The 19570-nt window shown below is 41.3% G+C and overlaps 3 protein-coding genes and 1 long non-coding RNA gene across 6 annotated transcripts; 1 reads left to right on the plus strand and 3 right to left on the minus strand.

Annotated features, from left to right (window-relative positions):
• Positions 1 to 683: 683 nt before the first annotated feature.
• Positions 684 to 2891, plus strand: LOC108960349. Its single transcript, XR_005552116.1, has 4 exons — positions 684 to 1862; positions 1958 to 2032; positions 2284 to 2416; positions 2509 to 2891. It is a non-coding gene; the product is annotated as an uncharacterized LOC108960349 (long non-coding RNA).
• A 947-nt stretch (positions 2892 to 3838) lies between these two features.
• On the minus strand, positions 3839 to 8091 carry LOC104448742 (cytochrome P450 734A1). Its single transcript, XM_010062630.3, has 4 exons — positions 7548 to 8091; positions 5767 to 6011; positions 5124 to 5472; positions 3839 to 4541 (listed from the first exon to the last, which is right to left on the minus strand). Exons 1-4 carry the CDS (start codon positions 8031 to 8033, stop codon positions 4122 to 4124), a joined length of 1500 nt encoding a protein of 499 aa, XP_010060932.1. The 5' UTR covers positions 8034 to 8091; the 3' UTR covers positions 3839 to 4121.
• Positions 8092 to 11863: 3772 nt separating this feature from the next.
• Positions 11864 to 14477, minus strand: LOC120294835 (cytochrome P450 734A1-like). 3 transcript variants are annotated; one of them, XM_039315533.1, is made up of 2 exons: positions 13973 to 14477; positions 11864 to 12121 (listed from the first exon to the last, which is right to left on the minus strand). In XM_039315533.1, exons 1-2 carry the CDS (start codon positions 14443 to 14445, stop codon positions 12091 to 12093), a joined length of 504 nt encoding a protein of 167 aa, XP_039171467.1. In that variant the 5' UTR covers positions 14446 to 14477; the 3' UTR covers positions 11864 to 12090. The 3 variants fall into 3 exon arrangements, with proteins under 3 accessions (XP_039171467.1, XP_039171466.1, XP_039171468.1); XM_039315532.1 differs by having other exon boundaries at positions 11864 to 12129; XM_039315534.1 differs by having other exon boundaries at positions 11864 to 12140.
• Positions 14478 to 15330: 853 nt separating this feature from the next.
• Positions 15331 to 19570, minus strand: LOC104448741 (cytochrome P450 734A1). The gene is made up of 4 exons (XM_039315531.1): positions 19053 to 19570; positions 17258 to 17502; positions 16615 to 16963; positions 15331 to 16032 (listed from the first exon to the last, which is right to left on the minus strand). The coding sequence occupies exons 1-4, from the start codon at positions 19536 to 19538 to the stop codon at positions 15613 to 15615; spliced, it is 1500 nt and encodes a 499-aa protein (XP_039171465.1). The 5' UTR covers positions 19539 to 19570; the 3' UTR covers positions 15331 to 15612.

The following is a 19570-nucleotide window of genomic DNA, read 5'->3' on the forward strand; positions in this document are numbered from 1 at the left end:
CACATCAATTATTCAATATAGGAAACCTAACACAACTCAACAATCTCTTCATCACATTTAAACTTAATGTTATGGTTGCTCCCCTCAATTCGAGTATCGTTTCGCATTAGCATGTCTCAACTTCAGTTTTTTTGGGAAAAGTGATAAAAAAAAAAAGTCATAAACATATTATATTAATGATTACTTAGCCCTAAATTTTTTATTGGTGCCAATTTATTCCGAAACATTTTGACATAATGTCAATTCAATCATTCCAGCTAATTTTAGTTAGATTTTGCTAATGTCGATGCTGGTCGATTTACGTGGTACAATCAACGATGACGTTGTTAACTTTTAATTAGGGATGAGCACGGTTCCCGGGTAGAACCGGGTTCGGTTCTGTTCCCGGTTCTAAAGAGACCGGTTCCGGTTCTTGGTTCCCTTTTTCTGGGAACCGGTCAGAATTTAAAAAAAAAAAAAACCCTAGCCCCTCGCTTCCCCCAACGTGATTTCCCCCCTTCCCTTTTCTTTTTCTCTCTCTCTCTCTTTCTTTCCTCCCCTTTTTCCTCCTCACATCACTTCCTGCCCCCAACTTTTTTTCTTTTCTCCTCTCTCTCTCTCTTCTCTTTCCCCCTCTCGACCGAACCCCTCTTCTCCTCCTCTTCTTCTTCTTCTTTTTCTTCTTCTTCCTTCCTCTTGTTGGCTGCTGCTTCACCCACCACCACACCGCCGCCCCACGCCCTACTCACCACCACCTCTTGGCCACCGAACCATCACCACCCGCCGCTTGTCTGACGAGCTGTCTCGCCATTGAGCCCGACAAGCTATCGCACCGTCCGCGCCGCCCCTCGATGCCTCTCGGCCCCTCGACGCTGCTCGACCCCCTCGACGCCCGCTTGGCCCGCTTGACACCCTTGATGCTCCCTCGACGCCGCACGACCCCCTCGACGCCCACTCGACCCCCTCGACGCCGCCTGATGTCCCTTGATACCGCTCGCCACCCTCGACACCTAAGAAACTCGCCTCCTCCAACTTCAATCACAGGTCTAATCTCTTGTTGTTTCTGCTCTTAACTGTTAGATCTAATATAACATTTTAGCTGCTTTATTTGGTCGATTTCTAAGATGTGAGTGTCATGCTTGTGTGCCCTAATCCAAGTACATACATAGTGAGGGAAGGGAATTTGTGGGGTTGTGTCACGTAGGTTCTTCCGTATCCCAAAATAAGACCAAGATGGCTATTCTGGGATCTTCATCTTACTATTCAGTGGCTATTGTTGGGGTTGTTCTTGTTCTGGTTTTGAATGGGGCTGATTTGTGCAATGGAGGGAAGACCAGCACTTTTTTCCATAAAGTAGAGAAAACTGTGGACATGCCTCTAAATAGCGATGTTTTCCGAGTGCCTCCTGGCCATAATACCCCTCGACATGTCTCAACTGAGTTTGTCTTCTTGCTTTTTCTTTCAGTATAGCACAAGCTACAAGCTTTTCCTTCTGTTCATTCGTGACTTATGAAATGGTTGACATCTATGTGTATACACACTAGGATGAGCTAGAGTCGCATTAATTTGGTTTCAGATTCGATGTGAATTAATGTTAGAGGTCACTGTTGTTAATTTTGTTCTATTCGTTGTGGTTTTTTATTTGGTTTTGATTTTGGTGCGAGTCTTTAAGTACATATTACCCAATGAGATCATGTGGGAAAAGGAGTGATTATGTCATGGGTGACTCCGGATGAACCTGGGTCCAATGTAGTGCCAATGCAGTGCGTTACTGGAGTGAAAATAGCGAGCACAAGAAAAAGGCAAAGGGCAAAGTTAATCATTATAAGTTCTACAATTATACTTCTGGCTACATCCACCATTGCACCCTCAAAAACTTGATGGTAAATTTCTGAATTCCTCCAGAAATATTAATTTTTTTTTGCCTGGTCTACAAAATTTGGTAAATGTAGCTGATGTTTATTCCATTTACTTGCAGGACAACACTAAATACTATTATGAGGTTGGAATTGGACACACGGTCCGACAATTCTGGTTCATTACTCCTCCAAAGGTTGGCCCTGATGTTCCATATACTTTCGGTCTCATAAGTAAAGTAAATCATATTGTCATGCATAGATAGTCAATGACTCAAAGTAGCTTCAAAAGCTCATTCCTGTGTATGTACTATGAGTCTTTGCAAAATCATTTAGCTTTGATAATCATTTTCATCAGTAAGTCGCAGCAAATTTAGTTTTGCCGGTAATTTACATGCATCCACGGTTCTACTTCTTTCTGTGCTCAGCATGCCAATGACCATTGCAGGGGATCTTGGTCAAACTTTTGATTCAAACCGAACACTCGCCCATTATGAGCATAATATGCAGAAAGGACAAACTCTATTGTATGTTGGAGACTTGTCATACGTGGATGATTATCCCGACCACGACAATGTGAGGTGGGATACATGGGGAAGGTTTGTTGAAAGAAGTGTATGTTGTCTCCTATTCGCTGCATTGTTGACAATTACCTTCTGATAATGATTTGCAGAAGGTGGGAGACAACCATTGGACTGGGCATCGCGGGTGAAGATTTCTCTAGGAGTGGCTAAAGGCATTGCTCACATCCATTCGGCCAGAGGTGGGAGGTTTATCCATGGCAACATACCTTGAAGGTTGCATCTCATATTTGGCCTGACTCCTCTGATCTGCACTCCTACAGTGCCTCCTAGAACTAGAAGTGTAGGTTATCGGGCTCCCGAAGTCATGAAAACTCGGAAACCCAGACATTTACAGTTTTGGAGTACTGCTCCTTGAAGGATTGTCAAGGTGTCGGACCCATTATGGTGAGTTCAAGCTATTTTTCTGTGTTAATCATGATTTGAAGGATAAGCTCAAAAAAAGAGTGAGGATTAAGAGGTATAATATTGTTTATTATTGCTGCGTTCATTTTCATTTTTTTAAACTAAAAATGAAAAAAAAAAAAAAAAAAAAAAAAGAACCTGTTGGAACCTGGAACCGACCCTGGAACCTGTGACAGGGTAGGTTCCAAGTTCTTGGTTCTGACGGATAGGTTCCAGGTTCCAAAAAACGAAGAACCTGTACCCGAAGGTAGGTTCCAGGTTTCAGCCGGAACCGAACCGCAACCGGGAACCGCTCACCCCTACTTTTAATGATATTTTAATATCTTTTGAATTTTTATTTATTTTATGAAGGAAGAAGGAAGGAAAAAAAATCAGAGAGAGAGAGAGAGAGAGAGAGAGAGAGAGAGAGATGAGGGGTGGCGAGGGCGTGGTGGTGCGGCGTGATTTTGCAATTATCACCAATTCCACACATGCCATTGCTCCGAAACCGTAACTGGCTATGTAAACATACCCTCATTGACATCCCCACCATCACGGGCAATTGCACAACGAAGAATCGATAGGGGAGCACCTGAAGCCTAGACTTGGCCGTATTCGAAGTCACCAACATGCTCTCTCAATTGAGCTTAGGCCGAGACGGAGCTGAGGCAATCAAGAGCTCTGAGATGAGCTCGCTTCAGTTATGAGCTTGCCATCCATTTCACGGCGACTTCTACTCAAAGTGAGAAACAGAGTTATCAGTAATTAGCAAGTATAGTGAACAGTAATCAAAATTATCATCTTGCTGGTCATGACATGTAAGATGATTAGCAATGATTAGACCACCATGATAGAAGGGGTTATTTGGTCAGAAATATTTTATTGTAATACGATGATCCCAAGATATCAGTTGTAAGCACACCCATTTGCTAGTTACGTTATCATCACGTATCCAATTCTTTTAAGTCTTTTAAGTCATAACACTTTCTTTTCTTTTTTTGCAGAGTGAAATTTTTTTATGTAACTAGAGAAAGATAATTGGCTCAATAAATAGACTTCAGTACATAAAACATCCCAAAAAGCTTGGGGAGAAGATAAGACATTATATAAGTGCACAAATTAGAAACACCTGAGAAACGGGCTAGACTTAGAACAAAGGAGTCACAAAGCTCTACCAAATTACGACACATTATTTTTATGATGCAAACACAAAACGAAGTTTCTATTTCAAGACCTAAAAATTGTCTTCCCTCACACTATGCGACCATGTTACAAACAGAAGTCCACAAACAAAAACAAAAGAAAGGAAAATGAACCAGATTCAAATATGAGTCCTCCTCAAGATGATCGGCGCCCCATACCGAGGCTGTAAGGTCACAAGAGGCATCGGAGCATGAACATACGAAGGCGACACCTCAAAGGTGAATCGCCTAACCAGCATGGCCAGAACAACCTTGGCCTCGACCATGGCCAAGTTCTGGCCTACGCAGGTTTTGGGGCCGAGCCCGAACCCGAGGAACGCGGCCAGGTGGTTCCGGGGCTTCGTGAATCTTGTTGGGTTGAACTCATCCGCGTCTTCGCCCCACATCTCGGGGTCGCGATGCACAGTAGAGAAGGCCAAGTAGAGCTCCGTTTTTGCTGGAATTTGAAGGTCTCCTAGCTGCACATCTTCAAGGGTTTGCCTCGTCACTGTCACCACAGGAGGGTACAGTCTGAGTGTTTCATTCAATACCATCGTTACCTGTTCAAAAAAATAACATAAGCAAGATGTAAGTTTGAGTGAACACAAAATGTTTAATTTTTCCGTCAGACTAAATTTTCAAAACTTAGGCAAATGGAGTGGTGAAATAGGTTATTAGGAAAATTTGCGCCAGTCGAATTCCAGTTGATAGCAGTGAGCATGTTCAAATAGTGAATTTAGCACATTAGATTGACCCCAATCGAAGAATGAGCTCGCTAAGCGATACTCATACAATTAATCTGGACTGTGCCTCCATGCATAATATAACAAACATTGGAAGATAGTCCATGTCATGTACAATTTCTTCTTATATAGGTAGTAAGTGAGACAATTTAAACTTCTTGCTTGAATGTGCACAGAAGTTCTTCATCACACACATCAGACTATTAAATTACCACCATCTCATCCTTGGATTGGTCCCGCGGATTTGATGATGGAGTTGCAAACCTTTTCTTCCATCTAAGAAGCTAGCCAAAGCTCGACAAACGATGAATTTTTTGTATAAGACAGTAAACCCATGAAGAAAAACTAAACGGGTCTGTTTGTAGTAATGTGACTAGCGAGGAATAGTGATTGACTTACAATCTTGAGCTCGTTCAGATTTTCAGCACCCGGTAGCCCGGTTTTCCCGCTGACGCGGATCACTTCTTCCCGGGCCTTGTCCTGCCATTCCTGGTGCTTCGCCAGGAGGAGAAGCGCCCAAGTGAGAAGCATGGCCGTCGTTTCTTTTCCCGCGAAGTAAAAAGTCTTGCATTCGTCTATGACTTCCTCCACTCCTAATCTTTCTTCTTCGTGGGATGATGTTAGGAGAGCGAGAAAATTGGACAAATTCTCTCTCGATTTCAAGTTGTTCTCAATCAGCTTCAAGACCGCGTGCCGGATTTCCTTCTCTATTCTCCATCTCTGCCTGTTCTTCCGAGTCGGTAGGAACCTGTGTATTGAGTGAAACATGTGATGGTCTAATCTTCCATGGATATGAAGACTCCGGTGACAGCTAGAGAGATAGTTTAGGACTGCTCTAAAAAATAGAAAGGTAATAATTCGTGATTAAACAAGACACATCATTGAATCATGACTTTTCCTAGAAATAAGATCAAGAATGACTTCTTAGAAATAGAAACAATGCCACATACGTCCTTAGATATAATTTGTACATATGTAACAACTGAGAATGTGAGTGGAGTAAATTTTTTTATTGCCTGAAATGGAGCAACTTAAATTAGACCTGAAGCCAGGAATGTAAATGTTCTGGTTGGCTTGAGTGAAGAGGTGCATCTGCTGCTCTTGCAAGGCGAATATGCGCTTGCCCTCTTCGAAGCTGCTCCCGAAAGCAGTCCTCGAGATGACGTCAGCCGAGAGCCCTTGTAGTTCCTTAAACACCTCCACCTCGAACTCCTCTCTTTCTCCTCGCATCTTGTCCCACGTGTCCAGGATCTTGGCCGCACTCGCCACGATCTCCGGGATCCACCCCTACTCAAAATGAAAGGAAACGCATGCTGTGAAGTCCGTCCAGTGGTAGACGTGATGAAGAAAACCGCTCGCAGTGCAAAAGAGCAGTTGATCTTCGCCAAATTGCCAATGACTGTACGGCAATTTAAAGAACATAAAACTAGCTTCTGCTTGGTTTACTCACTGCCATTTTCAGATTACATTTGCATCATGACCTCTTTTACCACAGAATGCGCAATCCCTTGCTCCAAAGCTTCAACTTTCAGAGTTGCAATGTTAAAGCTTTCATTTTTAGTATTGAAAACATATCCCGAGTCTAAACCTGTAAAGGAAACCCCAATTCAAGAAGTTCTAGTTTGAGTAAGGTTTCTAAAAGGGTTCCTATTTTGGATCAAAATCTTTTCTATATAAGAAATTGGTCTTCTTTGTGAATCGCATGTAAGGGGAGCTTTCGATGTTCAAGCTTTTAAAGCAAGGAATTATGAGGCTAAATATCGTTTAAGTTATTGGGAGTAATTAAGGGCCGGAAAACACTATGAGTTTGAGTAAATCAAGTGCTTTTAGTAATTTTTATTACATCATTTGATTTATAGTAGAATCATGTACCGCTCTCCTGTAGAGTAGGTCCCACCAACCGAAACATCCTCTAGTGGACTCATCTTTGCAGATGTGTGTTCGATCTCCTCGTTGAAATGGATGTAACATGGGTTTTGCTTTATTTGTGGTACATGGGGTTGTGTTTGCAAATCCTTATGGAGCGATTAAAGGTGTAGATATAATTAGTATCCTAACAAGGTCTAGGGAGTTGGCTTGAAAGATTTTTATGGCGGTCTTTCCCATCACGGGTTGTGGGAAGAGTAGCGGCAAAGTCCAAATTCTAAGAAGAGATTGTTGAGCCAACATGGAGATTGTTGAAAATCTATCTTGAATTTGTTTCCTTAAAGGAAATTCAATTCAAGTAGGACTCCTAATTTGAGTAGATTTCCTAGTTGAATGATTTTTTAGTTTGAGTGGTTTCCTAATAAGAGTACATTTCCTAAAAGGAGCTTCCTTTGTTGGATCCCAAACTTTTCTATTTAAGAAGCGGTCTTCTTTGTGAATCGCATCAAAAAAGAGCTTTTTGGTGTTCAAGCCAATAAATCTTGTGGTAAATTTCGTAAATTTCTTTATGAGATTGAAATATTACTTCACAAGAAATTACAAGGACTAAACACCATGTAAATTATTTAGTGTAATTAGGGGCTAGGAAATAGTGAGATGTTTGAGTAGTTCGAGTATGGTTGTACTCTCTATTGTGTTGCTCGATCTATTGTGGAATGCAATGCTCTCCTCAGAGACTGGGTCTTGCTAATTGAATAACGTATATCTAAAATCCGATTTATTTTCTTGTTCCGTTTCTTTATTGTTTGATTCTTTGTTTTTTCGTAACATTACATATTACTTTGCAGTGTGTTGGGTTGTGCAAGACTAAGATGTTGTGTTCATAAATCACGTCAAACAATGACATGGTATGTATGCGATGACAAATTGATAATTTATACTGCCTCCGATACTCACCTTAACTCTCTCCATAGTAAAGGCCTGGTTAGCGATCCGCCGGTGAATGGCCCACTTCTCGCCCACTAGCCCAACAAGGCCTTGCCCGAACAGCTCCCGAGCCTGTGGGTTGAACTCGACCTGGTCGTACAACCTGCCAGTATTCGTCAGGACCTCCTTGATCATGTCCGGGTCCGAGATGCCCAGCATAGGCCTCGACCCGAACCAATATACAAAAGTCCTCCCGTACTTGAGGGACCAGTGGTGGAAGAAAGGAGCCACCCTGTGGAGGATCCTGTGGTCGAACGGCATGGGCTTCGACTGAGCCTCTGTGAAAAGGCGTTTGATCTCCGCCGTGTTGCCAAGGATCGGACGGTAGCCGGGCCCCCGGACGCCTTGCTTTGTGAAGTGGCGCTGTAGCTTTAGCGGGGTAAAGAGATTGGAGTATGTGAATTTCGAGAGGAGGATGAGGATTAGCAAGAGGACTGAAACCAGAAGCCATGGCATCGTCGGAGGGGGGCGGGGGTGGAGAATGAGAGGTTCACAAGGGGTTGGAAAGATACGGAGTAAAATGGGTCTTAAATAGAGGTTAGGTCAAACTGTTATGCTTTTTCCAAATAATTTTGTGGTTTTGCGATGAAAAATTATTTGCGAGTGCTTTCAGTACTTTTTAATCATGTCTAATGAAGAATTATTTGCATTTACAATATATTAATTATAAATAAGAGAAAGACGGTCTTCCGTAAATGAAAAAGGTCCTTTAATGGGGCACCTGTTAAACACCCTTGTAACAAAAGCTTGTGGTTTTTAATATACTCTTGTGTTATGTGTGATCAATTGAAAATAGAGATGTAATCAAGTCGAGTTACTTGCAAATAGCTCAGACTCGACTCAATGATGATTGTATTGAGGTAAAGCGATCTTCAAAAGGACAATATTATATATATAATGTAAGATAAGTGAGAATGATGAGAAAAGAGGTGATAAGACAAAAATGGAAATGGCTTTCAAGATCTCAAATCTTTCCGAATTGAAATCTCGAGCCTCCAATTTTCCATGAAAGAGGATGGAGTGCATGCTAGGCTGATAGTGAAAGTTCACCTACTCACGTACGAAAAAGATGAAATTTTTAAAAGACAGAACTTTCTTAGGTTTACGCTTAGGAAAATGAAATGGTGACAGCATCATTACTTTCTAGAGACTCCCACCACAAATTTTCTCAAAGAAACCGAACAAATTCCTGAGAAAATTGTGAATCCACAGACGAAGTGGATTCTTTTTAATTAAAATATTAAAAAATTAAGAAAAAAAAAATCTTTATTACAACCTCTAGCTCTATATGCAACCTTAATAAGTTCTAACTTCTTTTTTTTGCCAGTCAGATGGTGATTACAGGCTGCTCTACCTTAAACCTTCGCAATCCTAGTGGATTAAAATTTATGATTTGGATCAACTGATGTAGGAGACTTATGGTAGTCACAATATGGAGTATTTGTGCTAATCCCAGTTTTCATCCTTTTATCCATAAAAAGAAAATGAATATCTTTTCTCCTAGAAACGAGTTTAATTACAAAGAGCTTATCTTGTTTGGTTCATATGAACTTATAATTTGGGTCAATTATGTATGGTCTAAACAAAAGAAAAAGCAAAAAAAAAAAAAAAAATGGGGATTAACGCAAATACTCCATATTGTAAACAAAAGAAAAGGCAACAAAAATGGGAAATCAAAGATTGGCTTGTGTTTCAATTTGTTACAATACATAAATATTGATACAAATATCTAGATATAACTTTTAGTAATCTCTTAAAATTTAAATAATGTTTTAGATTTGATGAGAAAGTGAAAAAGTTAATTTTGACTTTTAATGAATGTGGATGAACAACTGTAATAGAAATTAACATATAAGTGAATTAACATAACTGGAATTAATATAAATCGCATCACCATCAAAGACACCAACCATAGAAAAGCACTTCACCCGCCTATTAATATTTCGTGTTCAAAACGGGAGCATATTTTTTTTAGAGATCACGTGGAACACGCATTGTTCCATTATTGAATTAATTAATGTAGGCTAATTTTATAGAATATACATTTAGATTCCTCAAGTCAAAAAAATTGATGTTGACTTTTGATGAATGTGGACGACAATAATAAAAATTAACATATAAGTCAATTAACATAATTTAAATTAATATAAATTGCATCATCATCAAAGACACCCACCATCTTTACCCAACTATTAATATTTCATGTTCAACACAGGAAGTGTATCTTGTTGAGAGATCACGTGAAACATGCATTGTTCCATTATTGAATTAAGTAATGTAGGCATATATTATAAAATATACATTTAGATTCCTCCAAGGAATTTGTGGCCAACAAGTCTCCACGAAAGATAATGGCGACCGTTGGGATTGCGGTGCCTTGATTTTGAGCTTATCACTGGCAAAACCAAGTGGAAAAAAGAAGGTTAGGGATAGGTTCAACGAGGATGATTGTCTCTTTTATGTGAGGTTTCACAAATTTTGCAAGGCCGATCCTCTCACGTGATCATACGATCAGATGGGTTCCATGTGAGCCCATCTCATTGGTGCATGCTGACTGCAAAAGAGCAACCAAGAGCATTTCCTACATGCCCATTTCCTACTGCAAAAGAGCCACATTAGCACTTACATGTCCATTGCATCTTTCGGGCTACTGAGGAGGGAGACGAGTCCTATGATGGCCAAAAGGAGGACGTGAACCGATCGGCTTGCCATCAAGCATAAAAGGTTCTCAGTAAGTGAACTGTCGGTCGTGTCATATACAATGTTGGGATGCCAAATCACAAGCTACAAAAAACATGTATATCTAGTACCGACGGCGGGCAATAGATAATTTTCAACACGAATTTTTTTCTCCCATAATTCATTCGTTTTGCCTGAAAGATTCCAAGAGATGTCGCCAGCCACTTTAGACTTCATGTGCCTAGGAGTGATTCATGTCATAGTATAGCCCTTCTTCTGACAAAGTGATTCCGCCGGATCCTCCATCTAATGCATCCGAAAATGCATCTAATCCCAAATGCAATCTCCACAAGCGTTAAGAAAACCTATACAGAGTCAATTCATCCAAGAATATGATGCCTCGGCACAAGGACATAAATACAGCTAATATTACCTATGTGGACTCGGACATAAGCAAATCTTATAAGTGACCGCTATGTACCCCAATCATCCTTTAGAAAAACCGGATTGCCGCGGTGGAAATAGACTGAGTTTTTCCATAAGCACATTAATGGGTTTTTACACTGGATTATCCAAGATTACAATTACAGAGAATAAAACATAAATAGCACAAAATTTGACCAGGCAAAACCAATCACGAGCGGCAGGTGTTGAAGATCTCGCCTCGCATCATGTCGATAGGCATGTGTTCCGGAGTGTGACGTTCTGGACCAAGATAAAGACCTGTTTCTCCAAGAAAGCCAGCCCTTCATCCCTGCCGTATTTCGAACTATAGAGCTTCAAGTATTCATAGTCCTAAAAAAGCACAAAGACACGTCTTTTAGAATATGCAGTTACACATCAGATTAAGAAGTTCAACACCAAGCCTATCAAAGAGCCAACTTTCATGCTAAAACATGGCACGCATCTTTCTGTATCTTACTACAGCCTCGGTCAAACACTACGACCCTAGCAAACACATAACTAATGCCTAATTGGATGGAAAAGATGCAAATTTTCGTTAGAGCAGGTGAAGAGGCAAAAAAGTGCTTTCCATCAAGGGACGGATCAAACCAATGGCACCTCTCAAAGGCTTGTATACAATGGCACCTCTCGATTTTAACTATGAAATTTAATTCAATTTAGGGTATCGAACTTTCAAGAATTTCAAAACTAATTTATTGAATGTCGCGTCATTTATCTGTGAATTATCGTCAAGTTTAAAAGTTTTTGGAAAAGAAATTATCGAACAAAAATTGGAAGCCGGAAAGGGAACCAAGACCAGTGGCAAAGTTGTGAATTTTGGCCAAAATCTTGGCTTTAAAGAAAATGAAAAACGAAAAGAAGATAAGGGGAACAAAATGCTATGATATGAGGATTTAGGGAGAGTGGGTGAAGAGAAATTATAAGTTTTTGGAGAAAAATCTCTCTCTCTCTCTCTCTCTCTCTCGACTTCATTTTCATCTTCATCTCATTCTTCTTCTTCCCCCTCCTCTCAAAGACCACCGCCATCACCACCTTTGTTGCCACCGTCTACCCGTGTCGTCCACCGCCCATCCGTCAAGCTACAGTGCCGCCGTTATTTTGCTGTTTCCGTAACCAAACCACCACCATTGTCGGTGCACTATTGCCCAAGCCAAGCCAAGCCCAAGCTTGGCCATGGGTTTTGAGGGGCCGCCGTTGCCACGCCACCTTCACCATCGCTTGTCCGCACCATCACCATTCACCGTCCTCACCATTGCCGCAAGCCACCATCGAATGCCCCTCCTTTCCTAGCCAAGCCGTGGGTCTTAAGTGCTGAGCCACCACTGTTTGTGCCACCGCTCGAGCCGTGAGCCCTGTGTCCTTGACGCCGTCACGCCGCCATCGCCACAAGCTCACCACCGCTGGAAAACTACAAGTTAACTGCTAATCTTTGATTATGAAATCAATTGCGTTTAGAGTTAGAATTAGTTTAGGGATAATGGTAGTTAGTAGCCTGAAATGATGGTTTAGCCCTAATTATGGTTAAGGGTGGATTAGATTAAGGCTAATAGAGGTTAGTCTTAATTAAGAATGGTTATTTTAATTAATTACGGTAGTCTAATTAAGCATGATTAGCTTAATTAATCATAATCGGGTCAATTAATTATATTTAGTTTAATTGATCACAATTAGAGTAATTAATGACGGTTAGTCTTGATAAAGTAAAGTTAGATTAATTAATAAAATTAGTTTAATTAATCGTGATTAAGGTAATTAATCGATGTTAGCTTAATACTAATTAATCGTGTTTAGTGGAAATTAATGATGGATTAGTCATCAAGTATAATTTTATGGTCACTTCATTGGATGAATTTATACATAATTTTGATTGTTTGAGCTTGTAATGCCATGATATTTGGTTGCCCAAATAATGTATTTTAAATGCTATTTTCAAAAATGTTTTATTGATAAGAAAACAACAAACTTAGGAGTGTCGTATTTGGACGCCGTGTTTTAGTGCCAAATGGGGCAATGGAGATTTAAAATGAAAGCGAGCAAAGTTTGATGCGTTGATTTGAAGTACATGACCACGTGCGATTATTTTATTATAATTTTAACAGTAAAAATTTCCGAGATATGTTATTTGAACACGAACCACATCTGCATTGGCTAAGTCAAAAGATAAAATTTGCTTGAGTGGTTGAGTGTTCGTGTGGTTACATAATGGCCCCAATGTGTATGATTATGGGGGGTAATGGTTCCATCTTGATGCGTATGAAAATGCGAGACGATACCCGATTTTTATCAAATGCCTAGTAGGAGTTCGAATGCTAAGTCACAGTTGAGACCAAACCGAAGCTCCTAATGGAATGTCATCCCGATGCGTATGAGTACGCAAGGCGTTGTCATACCCGATGGGATGGGACGATGCCCGGTCATATCGAAAGACTGTCGACTCTTGTATTGACTGTGTCCCAAGTAGTCGTAATAATTGGAATAAATGTGTTGACAACACGATGAAATTTATAGAATGTGTTCGGATTATTGTTTATACTTGTTGCATTGATATTGCCATATTTGATATACTAATGTGCAGGGGTGTGTGAAGGTGAGGTAAGTTTATATATCATGCGCGTTTAGGCCTTTTCGAGATGAATTCGCATCTTAGTCGAGGCTTAAGCTATTAACTCGCTGAGATTTTACCTCACTCCGTTGTTGACTTTTCAGGCCGTAGTGATGGAACGCCCTGATCGTTTTTGGGTCCCCATGTCTTTTGAGTGGGATGTGACAAAGTATGCCATCGAGGGGACCAAGACGACAGTCGCAAAGCACACCACCACCTTCTGGGTGCAAGAGGGCCTAGACCTCCTAGTTCACCATCGTTTCGTAGCTTGGTTCATCAAGTTTGACGAGGATCTCCTTGGTCCTTTCCCAAGGATCAATGGTCTCTTGTAGTGGACTAATGCCGGTGTGGAAATCACCTTTTTAGATGGCTGTACTCTCTATTGTGTCGCTCAATTTATCATGGAATGCGGTGCTCTCCTATTAGACTAGGCCCCACCAATTGAATAATGTAAATCTAAAATCCAATTTATTTTCTTGTTTTGTTTCTTTTATTGTTTGAGTGTTTGTTTTTTTCGCAACGTTTCATATTACTGTAAAGTGTGTTGGGTTGTGTAGGACTAAGATGTCGTGTTCATAAATCAAGTCAAACAATGACATGGGATGTATGCGATGACAAGTTGATAATTTATACTACCTCCAATACTCACCTTAACCCTCTCCATAGTAAAGGCCTGGTTAGCGATGAACGGCCCACTTCTCGCCCACCAGCCCAAAAATGCCTTGCCCCGAACAGCTCTCGAGCCTGCGGGTTGAACTTGATCTGGTCATATGACCTGCCCGTATTTGTAAGGACCTCCTTGATCATGTCCGGGTCCGAGATGCCCAACCTAGGCCTCGACCCGAACCAATAAGTCCTCTCATACTTGAGGCCCCAGTGGTAGTAGAAAGGAGCCACCCTGTGGAGGAACCTGTGGTCGAACGGCATGGGCTTCGACTGAGCCTCCACGAATAGGCGGTTGATCTCTGCCATGTTGCCAAGGATCGGACGGTAGCCGGGCCCCCGGACGCCTTGCCTTGTGAAGTGGCGCTGTAGCTTTAGCGGGGTAAAGAGATTGGAGTATGTGAATTTCGAGAGGAGGATGAGGATTAGCAAGAGGACTGAAACCAGAAGCCATGGCATAGTTGGAGGGGGGAGGGAGGTGGAGAATGAGAGGCTCACGAGCAGTTGGAAAGATATGGAGTAAAATGGGTCTTAAATAGAGATTTTGCTAATGTTGATGTCGGTTGATTTAGGTGGTACAGTCAGCCCCGACATTAATAACTTTTAATTATATTTTAATATATTTTGAATTTTATTTATTTTATCATTTTTCCTCCTTTTTTTCTCCTTCCCTTTCTTCTTCCTCCAGCCAGAAGGAAGAAGGAAGGGAAGGAAAAAAAAAAATCATTGAGAGAGAGAGACAGACAGACAGAGAGAGGTGAGCGTGGTAGTGCAGCGTGATTGTGCAATTATCACCAATTCCACACATGCCATTTCTCCGAAACCGTAACTGGCAATGTAAACATACCATCTTTACCACCACCACCATCACAGGCAATTGCACAGTGAAGAACCGATAGGGGAGCACCTGAAGCCTAGACTTGGCCGTATTCGAAGTCACCGATATGCTCTCTCAATTGAGCTTAGGCCAAGACGGAGCTGAGGCAATCAAGATCTCTGAGATGAGCTCGCTTCAGTTGCGAGCTTGCCATCCATTTCACAGCTGCTTCTACACAAAGTGAGAAAAGAGTTATCGGTAACTAGCAAGTATGGTGAACAATAATCAAAATTTTCATCTTGCCGGTCATGACATGTAAGATGATTAGTAATGATTAGACCACCATGATAGAAGGGGTTATTTGGTCAGGAAAATTTTATTGCATTACAATGGTCCCAAGATATCATTTGTAAGCACACACATTTGCTAGTTACATTATCATCACGTATCCAATTCTTTTAAGTCTTTTAAGTCATAACACTTTTTTTTTTCGCAGAGTGAAATATTTTTATGTAACTAGAGAAAGATAATTGGCTCAATAAATAGACTTCAGTACATAAAACATCCCAAAAAGCTTGGGGAGAAGATAAGACATTATATAAGTGCACAAATTAGAAACACCTGAGAAACGGGCTAGACTTAGAACAAAGGAGTCACAAAGCTCTACCAAATTACAACACATTATTTTTATGATATAGACACAAAACGAAGTTTCTATGTCAAGAACCCTAAAAATTGTCTTCCCTCACACTATGCGACCATGTTACAAACAGAAGTGCACAAACAAAAGAAAGGAAAATGAACCAGATTCAAATATGAGTCCTCCTGAAGATGATCGGCGCCCCGTACCGAGGCTGCAAGGTCACAAGATGCGTCGGAGCATGAACATACGAAGGCGACACCTCAAAGGTGAATCGCCTAACCAGCATGGCCAGAACAACCTTGGCCTCGACCATGGCCAAGTTCTGGCCTACGCAGGTTTTGGGGCCGAGCCCGAACCCGAGGAACGCGGCCAGGTGGTTCCGGGGCTTCGTGAATCTTGCTGGGTTGAACTCATCCGCATCTTCGCCCCACATCTCGGGGTCGCGATGCACAGTAGAGAAGGCCAAGTAGAGCTCCGTTTTTGCTGGAATTTGAAGGTCTCCTAGCTGCACATCTTCAAGGGTTTGCCTCGTCACTGTCACCGCAGGAGAGTACAATCTAAGTGTTTCATTCAATACCATCGTTACCTGTTCAAAAAAAAGGACAGAAGCAAGATGTAAGTTTGAGTGAACACAAAATGTTTAATTTTTCAGTCAGACTAAATTTTCAAAACTTAGGCGAATGGAGTGGTGAAATAGGTTATTCGGAAAATTTGCACCAGTCGAATTCCAGTTGATAGTAGTGAGCATGTTCAAATAGTGAATTTAGCGCATTAGATTGACCCCAATCGAAGAATGAGCTCGCTAAGCGATACTCAGACAATTAATCTGGACTGTGCCTCCATGCATAATATAACAAACATTGGAAGATAGTCTCCATGTCATGTACAATTTCTTCTTATATAGGTAAGTGAGACAATTTAAACTTCTTGCTTGAATGTGCACAGAAGTTCTTCATCACACACATCAGACTATTAAATTACCACCATCTCATCCTTGGATTGGTCTCGCAGATTTGATGATGGAGTTGCAAACCTTTTCTTCAATCTAAGAAGCTAGCCAAAGCTCGACAAACGATGAATTTTTTGCATCAGACAGTAAACCCATGAAGAAAAACTAAATGGGTCTGTTTGTAGTAATGTGACTAGTGAGGAATAGTGATTGACTTACAATCTTGAGCTCGTTCAGATTTTCAGCACCCGGAAGCCCGGTTTTCCCGCTGACGCGGATCACTTCTTCCCGGGCCTTGTCCTGCCATTCCTGGTGCTTCGCCAGGAGGAGAAGCGCCCAAGTGAGAAGCATGGCCGTCGTTTCTTTTCCCGCGAAGTAAAAAGCCTTGCATTCGTCTATGACTTCCTCCACTCCTAATCTTTCTTCTTCGTGGGATGATGTTAGGAGAGCGAGAAAATTGGACAAATTCTCTCTCGATTTCAAGTTATTCTCAATCAGCTTCAAGACCGCGTGCCGGATTTCCTTCTCTATTCTCCATCTCTGCCTGTTCTTCCGAGTCGGTAGGAACCTGTGTATTGAGTGAAACATGTGATGGTCTAATCTTCCATGGATATGAAGACTCCGGTGACAGCTAGAGAGATAGTTTAGGACTGCTCTAAAAAGTAGAAAGGTAATGATTCGTGACTAAACAAGACACATCATTGAACCGTGACTTTTCCTAGAAATAAGATCAAGAATGACTCATCAGAAATAGAAACGATGCCACATACGTCCTTAGATATAATTTGTACATATGTAACAACTGAGAATGTGAGTAGAGTAAATTTTTTTACTGCCTGAAATGGAGCAAGTTAAATTAGACCTGAAGCCAGGAATGTAAATGTTCTGGTTGGCTTGAGTGAAGAGGTGCATCTGCTGCTCCTGCAAGGCGAATATGCGCTTGCCCTCTTCGAAGCTTTTCCCGAAAGCAGTCCTTGAGATGACGTCAGCCGAGAGCCCCTGTAGTTCCTTTAACACCTCCACCTCGAACTCCTCTCTTTCTCCTCGCATCTTGTCCCACGTGTCCAGCATCTTGCCCGCACTCGCCACGATCTCCGGGATCCACCCCTAGTCAAATTGTAAGGAAACGCATGCTGTGAAGTCCGTCCAGTGGTAGACGTGATGAAGAAAACCGCTCGCAGCGCAAAAGAGCAGTTGATCTTCGCCAAATTGCCAATGACTGTACGGCAATTTAAAGAACATAAAACTAGCTTCTGCTTGGTTTACTCACTGCCATTTTCAGATTGCATTTGCATCATTACCTCTTTTACCACAGAATGCGCAAATCCCTTGCTCCAAAACTTCAACTTCCAGAGTTGCAATGTTAAAAGCTTTCATTTTTAATATTGAAAACATATCCGGAGTCTAAACCTATAAAGAAAACCCCAATTCAAGAAGTTCTAGTTTGAGTAAGGTTTCTAAAAGGGTTCCTATTTTGGATCAAAATCTTTTCTATATAAGAAATTGGTCTTCTTCGTGAATCGCATGTAAGGGGAGCTTTCGATGTTCAAGCTTTTAAATCTTGTGTTAAAGCAAGGAATTATGAGGCTAAACATTGTTTAAGTTATTGGGTGTAATTAAGGGCTGGAAAACACTATGAGTTTGAGTAAATGAAGTGCTTTTAGTAATTTTTATTACATCATTTGATTTATAGTAGAATCATGTACCGTTCTTCTGTAGAGTAGATCCCACCAATCGAAACATCCTGTAGTGGACTCATCTTTGCAGATGTGTGTTCGATCTCCTCGTTGAAATGGATATAACATGGGTTTTGCTTTATTTGTGGTACATGGGGTTGTGTCTGCAAATCCTTATGGAGTGATTAAAGGTGTAGATATAATTAGTATCCTAATATGGTCTAGGGAGTTGGCTTGAAAGATTTTTATGGCGGTCTTGCCCATCACGGGTTGTGGGAGAGTAGCAGCAAAGTCCAAATTCTAAGAAGAGATTGTTGAGCCAACGTGGAGATTGTTGAAAATCTATCTTGAATTTGTTTCCTTAAAGGAAATTCAATTAAAGTAGGACTCCTAGTTTGAGTAGATTTCCTAGTTGAATGATTTTTTAGTTTGAGTGGTTTCCTAATAAGGGTACATTTCCTAAAAGGAGCTTCCTTTGTTGGATCCCAAACTTTTTTATATAAGAAGCGGTATTCTTTGTAAATCGCATCAAAAAAGAGCTTTTTGGTGTTCAAGCCAATAAATCTTGTGGTAAATTTTGTAAATTTCTTTATGAGATTGATATATTACTTCACGAGAAATTACAATGACTAAATGTCATGTGAATTATTTAGTGTAATTAGGGGCTAGGAAATAGTGAGATGTTTGAGTAGTTCGAGTATGGTTGTACTCTCTACTGTGTTGCTCGATCTATTGTGGAATGCAATGCTCTTCTCATAGACTGGGTCCTGCTAATTGAATAACGTATATCTAAAATCCGATTTATTTTCTTGTTTTGTTTATTTTATTGTTTGATTATTTGTTTTTTCGCAACATTTCATATTACTCTGCAGTGTGTTGGGTTGTGCAAGACTAAGATGTTGTGTTCATAAATCACGTCAAACAATGACATGGCATGTACGCGATGACAATTTGATAATTTATACTGCCTCCAATACTCACCTTAACTCTCTCCATAGTAAAGGCCTGGTTAGCGATCCGCCGGTGAAAGGCCCACTTCTCGCCCACCAGCCCAATAAGGCCTTGCCCGAACAGCTCCCGAGCCTGTGGGTTGAACTCGAACTGGTCGTACAACCTGCCAGTATTCGTCAGGACCTCCTTGATCATGTCCGGGTCCGAGATGCCCAGCCTAGGCCTCGACCCGAACCAATACACAAAAGTCCTCCCATACTTGAGGGACCAGTTGTGGAAGAAGGGAGACACCCTGTGGAGGATCCTGTGGTCGAACGGCATGGGCTTCAACTGAGCCTCCGCAAATAGGCGGTTGATCTCCGCTGTGTTGCCAAGGATCGGACGGTAGCCGGGCCCCCGGACGTCTTGCTTTGTGAAGTGGCGCTGTAGCTTTAGCGGGATAAAGAGATTGGAGTATGTGAATTTCGAGAGGAGGATGAGGATTAGCAAGAGGACTGAAACCAGAAGCCATGGCATAGTTGGAGGGGGGAGGGAGGTGGAGAATGAGA

Source organism: Eucalyptus grandis, chromosome 6 (assembly GCF_016545825.1).
Source record: "Eucalyptus grandis isolate ANBG69807.140 chromosome 6, ASM1654582v1, whole genome shotgun sequence".
Taxonomy (NCBI): domain Eukaryota; kingdom Viridiplantae; phylum Streptophyta; class Magnoliopsida; order Myrtales; family Myrtaceae; genus Eucalyptus; species Eucalyptus grandis.